Here is a 10148-nt window from a genome sequence, read left to right as displayed (position 1 = left end):
GTGTGTGTGTGTGTGTGTGTGGGTAGATGGATTGTATGATACCGGACCTCCATCAGGCCTCCTGCCTTGCACAGATAAGACAGGAATGCTGCTTATAAAGGAAATCAGGCGAGACGCTCCTTCAGGAGACCAAAACAAGCCGAGAGGAAAGGAACCTGACGCCATCTCGCCGAGCGCTCGGAAACATCCACCCTTTGACTTCTGCTTCAATGGGCTCACATGATCACTCGGGCTGCTGCTGCTAACCTGCTAACCCATTACATTGTTTTTCTCCTTTAACCTGGTTTCTTCTGTGGTGCAAAGATTTCACAGTCATCTCATTTGCTTTCTTGGATATAATGTGTGTCTGTGTTTGTGTGTGTATATATGTAGAGCTCAGTCTCAACTTGAAAAAACTTTTAAAGCTTTTAGTTTTGGTGCCCCTGACTTGTGGACATTCACTTTTTCTTAAAATCACCTCACTTTTAGACATTTTAGAAATCGGATTTTGGACCTGGAATTGTCACTCCTTTACATAATTGTACTTTATTTTGCCTCCTGATCTGTTTATCACTTTGTTTTTTTTCCATTTCCGAAAGTTTGAGGACCTTTCTATGTTCTTATGAAGGTGTTGCTTCCTTCTCTTCTCTGGGCCTGTCCTGAAATGACGAAATAACTTTTTGTGCAGAGTTTATGATTGTTGCCTTATAGCTTTCTGTTTTTTGTTCCATTTTAGAACATTTAGCAGAAGTAGCACAACTTGCATTTGTCAAGGATTAGTGTTTCCCAGTGATTTGTGGATTCTTTAGTCCGCCATTGTTCCCGCCAACCCGACACATTGTCACCCCCATCTTGTCAAAAAACGCCGCTTGGTCAGGTGCCTTTGGCGTTTCGGGCTTGGTCGGGACTCTTGGTGTCACTATTTGACACTCTGGGTGGGAACGTACGTTTAATTGACAGGAAGGTGTAGGAAGAGATGGTGGATGGGGTTAAAAAAAATGTAAGTTTCAATGACAAGAACGGGACACAAACCCCGGTCTCCTGGGAGAAAGTCCTGTGTTGTTGATCTATTAAGCCCCCCCAACCAACCTACTTGCTTGCTACAGCTGTCTCTCTTAACACTACGTCATCTTACAGTGCCGTGGTCGAGCTGCTCCTCTCGTTGCGTTCCATACAGACAATAAGGGTGATTTTTGCGTCGGGATCTGATGCTGAGAGACACTGACCAAGCATCAGTATTTGACGAGTTTGAGTGTGAGAATGGGTTGATTAACCTGCTTAGGGGGGGGGGGGGGGGGGGGGAGGTGACAGTACCTGGGCTTCAGGAAAGGAAACGTCAATGATGACCGGCTGGCCGTGAGGCTGTCCGTTTTCCAGCCGGGAGTAAACCAGCTGGTAGCCTCGAATCTGGCCGTGCTGCTTAACAGACAGGGGGGGCTTCCAGCTCACCCGGAGGGCAGTGGAGTTGAGGGCTTCTGCCTCCACCTTCCTGGGTGGAGCTCCAGGCACTGCAACACAACACGGCACACAACCTCAAATTTAGGGTCTTGAACGTCAGTATCTTTTTTTTTTTTAATATCTGCATTTAGAAAAGAATAGAATAAATCTTTATAGTCCACCACGGTGGACATTTTTCTTTGGCTCACCAGACCTGGAAGACATAAACAGCCAGACATAAACATACAGACAACATCTCAAACATAGTAAGTAAAATATAAAAATTAAAAGAGCAGCTCAGTTTGATTGTCACTTGATTTGGTTGAGGATACCAATGGCATTTGGAATAAAAAAAAATTAAAAACGCTTTTTGCCAGAGGCATTTTACCTTGTGGTTAATCTCACATTGTCAGACCTTCCTGCACCGCGCTGCTGAAGAAGGTCTGGCTAGTCCACACAGCATTTGTGCTCTGCTTTATTTGCATTTCTTCAAACCAATCACAATCATCATGGGTGACGCAAAGTGCCGGACGAAGCCCTGGTGCCGTGGGAAAAAAATCCTCGGGAAAGGACTTATTTTGGTTGAACATGTGTCATTTAAAAGTAGTTTTAGTCATGCAACAGAAAACTCAGATTGGACAGATAGTCTAGCTAGCTGTCTGGATTTACCCTGCAAAGATCTGAGGAGCAGATAACCATAGTTAAAAGAGATTTACGTTATTAACGCATTCGTTTTGACACCCCTAGTACAGTATATTGATCATGTGTATGTATTGGAAGCTTTTTAAGATTTATACACCCCAGAAACTGCTAAAAAAAAAGATGTGTTTGCAAACTGTATTATAAGAGTCATATAAATAGTTCAACCCCAGTAGGATTACACATCACATCAAAACAGTGTGAACACCCAACATGTCAGGTCAGCAGAAGATGTGCTGGATAGAAGCAAAGCTGGGTTAATCCTGTTCTCTCGCATGCAATCCAGTGGTTTCTTTATCCCCATCTGGTAAGTAACATCAAGGTTTGAAACTTCTCCTGACCTGAGGAGATAGTAAGGCCTGGCAAAGTAACAAAGTAGTGTGAAGGTTGCTGGCTGTCTTTGCAAGTTATACACATCAAAGCTCGTCACACGGAGCCCCAAGAGGATGCTGGTAGAAGGGTTTATTCTACTTCATAGAATATCGAAATGAGCTCGTGAAGATTTCTCTAGAATGCTTGGTCAGCTTCAGAGGGCAATGAATACAAATTTTGACTTTGACAAAAAAAGAAGAGGAAATATTAATGGAATTTAGGACGGACAAGAAGAGGAGAGGAAGTGTTAGAGGGCTAAATGCACTGCCCGCAAGAGATTAAGACGTGGAGAGAAAAGTGTTAAAGCAGCTCAAGTATGACCCAGCACAGCAGGCAAAGTAAAGCTCTGTAACTTGGTGTCAGCATTATGTGCTTTAGACCCATTGGAATCGTTTAACCTCATATTGTATCAGCAAGCTCCCAGAATCAAGCTCCGGGCTTTGGAGGTAAAACGCATCAATAAACTGCTGTTTTACGAATACAAAGCCGTAGCCTGTGTAATGAGGAAGGAGAACAAAATTGATCGTGTAACCGACAACCGCAGACTAAACACATCTTTGAAGTCAGTCTAGTAAGGAGGAAATATCAGCAACTTCTGGATGTTCAGAAGCTACTGTAGCCTCATTACCATACACTTCATTCATCTATGGCAACCATATCACCAAATTAGGACCTGAAAAACCCTTAGATGTGTTCAGTGAAAGCGCTTTTTATCTACATCCCACATGCCAACACAATATCTACGTACTGGGTGCAGTTTTCCGACAGGGATGCATGGGATATCCCCCTTTCTGGTCTACATATCCCTACCTATGCTGAAATATTGTTATTCCCAGTGGGGACAAAATGTCTCTGGTCTAGGGTATTGGTGAAGTAGATGATCACTTTGAGGGGGGGGGGGGGACTCAAAGTGATCATCTACTTTACCAATACCCTAGACCAGGGGTACCTTTCTCAATAATTAACAAAAATAACTTCCCTTAATAGGGGCAATTCAAAATTCATTACCTTAAATCCAACACATTATTAGCAAATATAAATCAGCCTATTAGTGAAAAAAATGTGATAAGCTTACCGGCCTAAAGGTAAGGAGTCATTAAGGTAGCCCCCCACAGATCCAGTCCATCCTAAGTTATCACTGTGCCACATGATTTATAAAACTATGCCAACAATTAATACTTGAATAGCTGAATATTCTATGCACTTAAAAGGGATGTACTGTATAAAGGCGTTAGGCCACTCTATATGTTATTGCAGGCCCAGTTTATTACGCAAGTTCCTTTTAATACATGTTGTAGGGGTCCCTGCACTGTCTCTCTTTCAGTAAAGGGGTCCATGGCTTAAAAAACGTTGAAGACCCCTGGTCGAGACCATTATATGTACCTTTATATTCCTAAAATAGAAGTATTTAAAACTAAGTAAAGAGTAAAGGCAGGTAGTAAAACTAGACAGGACATAGACTACATATCTCCCCTCACCGTAGGAGCCTCTTTAACCGCTCCCTTTCCCTCTCTGTCTCAAGTGCAAAACTGATGTGGGAACTCTAACTCTGTCTCTGGTCTTGTCACAAAATTCAAAGAATAGGGCTGAAATAATAAGTGAATGGGGAACATTTTTCATGTTAATTAGACATGGACCCCACGTCCTTGATTCTGGGTCTGCCATGTGCTGCCTGAAAACAGCAGCCAACAAAAGACTGTACAATATCTTAACCTTTGCAGCTAGAAAAAATATTCTTTTGCAGTGGGTCAGTGACAAAGTTCCTTCTGTGGGTTGGCGTAAAATCATTTTGAACTAATCCTCTGGAACATCTAACTAATGTATGCACACAGTGAAGACCCGTTTTACAGAGTATGGTGCCCATTTTTGGACTATATTGGAGGACCTCTCCTCCACATATTAAGAGGCTTGCTATGGGCCTGAACAGATGTGCTTCATAAGACTGATTCACCACTTTCGCAGATGGCATATGACATCTGTCATGTAGGTTTTGTGTTTTTTTTTTCTTCTTTTTTTTCTTCTTCTTTCTTTCTGTTCTGTGTCTAATACATTAGACAATGTTGTTTAAAACAATGAAAACGCAATAAAAAAAAACTAGACAGGACAAGACCGAGACCCAGACTATCACAATAAAACAGGAAACAGAACATACAGACACTCAAGGGAAACACAAGACCAGAAGAACAACAACACAACACAAGACCAGGGAGGAAACTTGTGGGAAAAAAAGCAAAATACCAAATGCAAGGACCACATACTAAACACTATCCCAACCCACAACAGTAACGTGAACATATAGTTCAATATAACAATAAAATCTGAGCAGCAGTTCCCAGTTGTATTTAGTCAATGGGAAGACTGTTGTCCTCCTGTTGACCATGCAACTTTGTGTTTTTCTGAGTCAAAATTTCAACATTTGGTTGTTCTTTTTCTACACTTTTATCTACATTTTTCTCAATTTAATTCCAATTTTTGTTGTCACAGTTTTCCATTTTTTGTCACTTTTACTGGCATTTGTTTTAATTTTTATTTTTTTTTATACGTAGTTTCCAATGTTTTTCACCCAAGTTTTTTGTTACTTTTTTTAAACAACTTTTTGTCACCTTGGACAATGTTTTTGATGGGGGGTTTTTTTGGGTCCCTTTTTTCAGCATGCGTTTTTGTAACTTTTTCCAACATTTGTCACCCGTATTCAACGTCCTTTTCTTATAGGTCTGACATTGAACGTTTTTGTAATCATGTTCCACCAACGTAATCACGTTCCACCAAAACAAGGTCCTTCCCGTGGCTATTTTGCAGAGGCACCGTTGCTCCGTCTGGCGCTTAGCGGTGTCCAAGGCGATTGTGATTGGTTTAAAGAATTGTCAATAATGCAAATAAACCAGAGCACGTTTTTCTCCCATCCCGGAATGCTGTTAGTGTGGACTAGCCAGACCTTCCTCTGCAGCGCTTCCTTCCAACCTGAACGACCTCAACATGCTGCTGTGTTTCATTTGCATGTATTCACATCTTTGAACACCACCCACTCCAAAGCTTGGAGGGAATATTAAAGTATATACAGTGGAGCAAGCAGTAGCCGGTCAAAGGCAATCGGATTTGATTCATTCCTCCTTAGGCATATACAAAAATAGGTCTGAAACCTGTCAGCGGTCAAAGATAGGGTCCAGTCCATCAAACCACTTTGCTCCCTCTGAATGGCCTTGTCTGGAAGGAGAATTTGTGGGCAGAGCGCAGCAAAAGCTCCTACAGTCTTTGTGCAGAATTTGACCAATCCAGTCAGTGAGCTCAAAGACAAATGGGGTGCATGCAGAGAGATGAAAAAAAAGTGTGAGATTAAAATTCAAGTGCGTGCGCTGGGAAGTGGGAGAGGCTGAGAGAGCGAATGAAGATTGAGAGAGAAGGACAGCAGGTGGAGAGGGTTAGCGCTTTGGAGGGAGGACGGAAACAGTGCTTCCAAAACTATTTAGACATCGTCGACCCAGCAGCACAGAGGATCGGCACAATCACCACAGTTTAGCGTCACTGACTCAATATCGGACCGACTGTCTCTCCTTCTGTTCCTGAGTTATGGCGTTGAATGATGGCCAGAGACATTATGATGTCACATTGAAGTTGACCTTTGACAGGTTGGGTAAGTCATCCCTCTGTGTCATTTTTGTGTAAAATGTAACTAAATTATTAGTGTTCAAACCTTTAACCTCCAAAATCAAATGGAGGTTTGAGCCAAATTTGAAGAAATTGACTCAAGACATTGATATATCACGTGTACGAGAATGGGATGGACAGACGGAAGTACACACACTTCTTCTCCTCTTTCTTTGTGATGGCGATCTAATCCCTTCGACCTTCGATGTCGACACTTCTAGCGGATCTGATCTAGCATCTACTGGCGCAGAGGCATGAAATCACGTTAGGACCCAAGAAAGGTTGGGATCATTATTACGTTTTTAGAATTTCTTTAAAGAGCCCCTATTTTGCTAATTTTCAGTGTCATATTTGTACTCTAGCGGTCTACTAGAATAGGTTTACATGCTTTGATGTTCAAAAACAGATTATGTTTTCTCCTCTGTCTGAAACATTCTTTCTGAGCTCTTGGCCCGCCTTCCTGAAAAGCCCAGTCGGCTCTGATTGGTCAGCTGGCTGATTGGTCTGTTGTGATTGGTCAACCAAATTCAAACAAGCCACTGGGTGGGCTGTGCTTGCTCAGGCTGCACCAATGGGCAGCCCTTATGGAAATACTGGGCTGGGTTTCTAAATCAGTGACATCATTGATTTAGGAATTTAAAACAGAAATGTGGGCAAGGCATTTTCAGGCAGTTGAGAAAATGTTTTTTTGTACTTTATACATTTATTACAAACACAAAAAACTATATAACACAATAAAAGTGGGAAAACAAATCCCAAAAAGCAGAATAGGGGCTCTTTAAGTAATTGGATCACAATCAAGCATTAGGTTTGGGAGGGTTAAATGAAACAAAATTTGGTCAAAATCAAATCTTCTCTGTAAAACAGTATTGTCATGAACTGGTTACAGAACCCTTGTAATTGGAGTCCTTTTGGACAGCACTGACCTCCACAGCGCATGGATGTGGGGAAGGAAACCTAATTTAGATTTGTCTCTATAATCCTAGAATTCTGGGAATAAGCGACACCCAGAAAAAAACAGCTTTAGTCTAACTAATCAATTAACAGAGAGCAGATAGGTCATAGCAATACACACATATATACATACATACCTACAGGCATAATCTCTCTCTCTCTCTCTCTCTCCATTTGCCCCATAATTACCATTGAGACACAGACAATCTAAAACAATAAAAGCAAGAGGCAATCAAATTAATCCAGACATTGGACTAATATGACTAAGAGGGGATTTAAGGTAGGAGTCAAAGGCAGATCTGGAGTTAATTTAAAAGCAGTCAAAGAGGCCTGAGCTGGTCACAACGGTGAGCTTTAACAGAGGAGAGGTTCCACACATGCTGCTATTATTTCTAAGCCTCCGCGCCATTGTCCAGGATTTATCCTGTGATACTTTGATTTCCTCTAGTGGCTCCAGAAAAAGAGCCCAACACTCTCTCACTGCTCTCATTGGTCATGAAATTGCCAATTATGCCCTCACGAAAAATCCCTTGTAAGGATTTGTTGTAATGGTGTCTGTCGCATAGCTGTGGGCATTGGGCTGTGCTGCGTTCTGCTTCGGAGTGTCTCCGGCAGTGACAGTGATAATGAATGTGTTCTACAAATGGCAGAATCTCCCTATGGATTGAATCATAGCGGCCAGTCAGACCCAGACGTATCTGACTGAAGACAGGGAAAGAGCATGTCATGTTCCCGCTCAGGAAATTCTCCAGACACCGTAGCCTAGCAAGGCAGCAGCCCGGCAGGCTGAAGCCAGGTCACACACAAAAAATTGCCAAAGAGAGGCAGGCAGGAGGTCAGTGGCAGCAAAAGCCTCATAAAGCAGACTCACAAAGTAAAAAGAGCACATGCAAGCTCATGCTGTGACTAATTATCACGTCCATTCACCATGAAATATAAATAGATTAGAGTATTTTGTAGCAAGAATACAAAATGGTCATACTATTTGATTCAAGAAAGGGTAAGGTCGTTGTTAGATTTGGGCAAGAAAAACATTGTTTGAAGCTCCTATGTAGGATTTTATCTACAACCGCATTCTACACAACACTGTCAGAAATAGGGGTACAGTAGGGGTCCATTTCTGTCCCCCAAGGTACAATCTATACTAATGTACCCCATAGGGCTCATTGTTGGACCTCAAGGAACATATATGGACCTTTTTGAGGGTCAAAAGGTACATGTATGTTCCCAAGCATTAAAAGGTACATACCGTTTATTTTAAAAGTTAAGGTACAATATCAAGAGACAGCCTCTGCTAAGCCAAATTTGTTGTAAAAGTTGTTTAAAGGTTTTAATTATACCTTAATTAGTTGAGGTAGATTTAAAATTATCACTATATTTGAGTAGCCTTGAAATAAAGGAAATAAAAGTTTTGTAAGTCAATTTGCTGAAATCAAAATGATGGCATTATATTGATTATGTAAATGAAAAACAACACATATAAACACCCAAATGGCTGATTCTCACTGTTACAGTGTGTTTCATCAGAAACATTTTTGCATTGCATAGCCTACACTATCCATCCTCTAATTACTGGAGAGCGGGACGGAGACTGCCAGCTCACTACTTTTGATTGGTGGAAAAATGTGTTAAATATGTAGAGCCAGCCCTGATTGGCTGCTTGATCTCAACTTAAAACACAAGGGTACAAATATGTACCTTATACCAAGGGTACAAAAACTGTACCCCTTGATGGTACAGCCCCAGTGACAAGCCATTGTACCCCTAAAGGTACCATTATGTACTTCATTTTCTGAGAGTGAACCCAGAAGTACGTTTAATGACATTTTGTTGGTCTACATCCATTGCCATCAAAAGATAGTTATGGCAAATGAACATATATGTATATATATATTGTTGTGTTGCAGCTATGTGTCTTTTTCACATTGAAAAAGCCAGCTAAAATCGCCACTGAATCAAATAAAGTTGTCCTCTTAGAGAAAACTTCCTCTGTGACCCATTTCAACTCCACCCCTTAAAGAATCGGAATCGAGAATCGATAAGAACCGGAATCAGAATTGTTCGAATCAAAACCATGTCCCACCTTAATACTAATTCAAAATAATATCTTGCACTCCTGTTTTACTACTTAAAGTATCACACAATAAGCAAGAGCTTATGAGATTGAGTATTGGAGGGTTTGTATCCCAGGCTGCTCCCCATGACACCATCAACATACCGTCTTCCTTGGTTCTGATGCAGGCTGCCGAGCTCTCCGGGCCAGGCCCGACGTCAGTGTGAGCCCTCACCCACACCAAATACTCAGTCCACTTCTGCAGGTCGTCCAGCACATAGCTGGTGACATCAGCAGCGATTCCTGACACCTGGTGGCGCTTCACGTCCTCCCCTGTGAGTGCTTGGTAGGCCAGGGAGTAGCGCACTAGCTCCCCGTGGCGGCTGTCTGTGGGCGGCGCCGCCCAACTCACCTTGATGCTGGTGGAGCTGAGGCTGAGCAAGCGTACCTCCTGGGGAGGGGCCGAGGGGGCTGATGGGAGGGGAGGAGGGAGGGGGATGGTCAAACAGGGTGGATAATGGCAAACAAAGCGACTTACCATCTGGACTGCAGAGAGATAATTTGCCTAAACATTACAGACAGGTCTCGCATTCTCATGAACAGGTTTGTACATATTGTGCTAAAATATATGCACAACAATTCATATGATTTCCTACGTGACTGCCTGCTGGTAACTTGACAACCGGTCAAATGGCAGTCAAGGTTAGCCGACAAAGGGTAATTGTCATGCGGTAGTCTTGCATTGCCAGATCTTCCTCCACGACGATGCAAAGGAAGGTCTGGCTAGTCCACACAGAGTTCCTAGACAGGTGAAAAACATGCTCTGGTTTATTGGAACTTCTTTAAACCAATCACAATCGTCTTGGGCGTCGCTAAGCACCACTGAGGAATAGTACCTCTGCAAAATAGCCTGGGGAAGTAACTTGTTTTGGTGGCACATCTGTACGTTCAAAAGTTGTTTTTGTTGTGCAACAGAAAGCTCAGATTGGACAGATAGTCTAGCTAGCTG

General features: G+C 42.3%; 1 protein-coding gene across 1 annotated transcript in view; it reads right to left on the bottom strand.

Annotated features, from left to right (window-relative positions):
• Positions 1 to 10148, bottom strand: part of ptprfa (protein tyrosine phosphatase receptor type Fa) — a 373454-nt gene that overhangs the window by 137516 nt on the left and 225790 nt on the right. The window contains exons 11-12 of the mRNA XM_032525794.1: positions 9305 to 9610; positions 1294 to 1487 (exon numbers count right to left, since the gene is read on the bottom strand). Coding sequence (XP_032381685.1) covers positions 1294 to 1487; positions 9305 to 9610 — 500 coding nt within the window. The remainder of the gene's footprint in view (positions 1 to 1293; positions 1488 to 9304; positions 9611 to 10148) is intronic.

The sequence above is a fragment of the Etheostoma spectabile genome, chromosome 9 (genome assembly GCF_008692095.1).
Source record: "Etheostoma spectabile isolate EspeVRDwgs_2016 chromosome 9, UIUC_Espe_1.0, whole genome shotgun sequence".
In the NCBI taxonomy this organism is placed as follows: Eukaryota; Metazoa; Chordata; class Actinopteri; order Perciformes; family Percidae; genus Etheostoma; species Etheostoma spectabile.
This window is presented reverse-complemented; position numbering and strand designations above follow the sequence as displayed.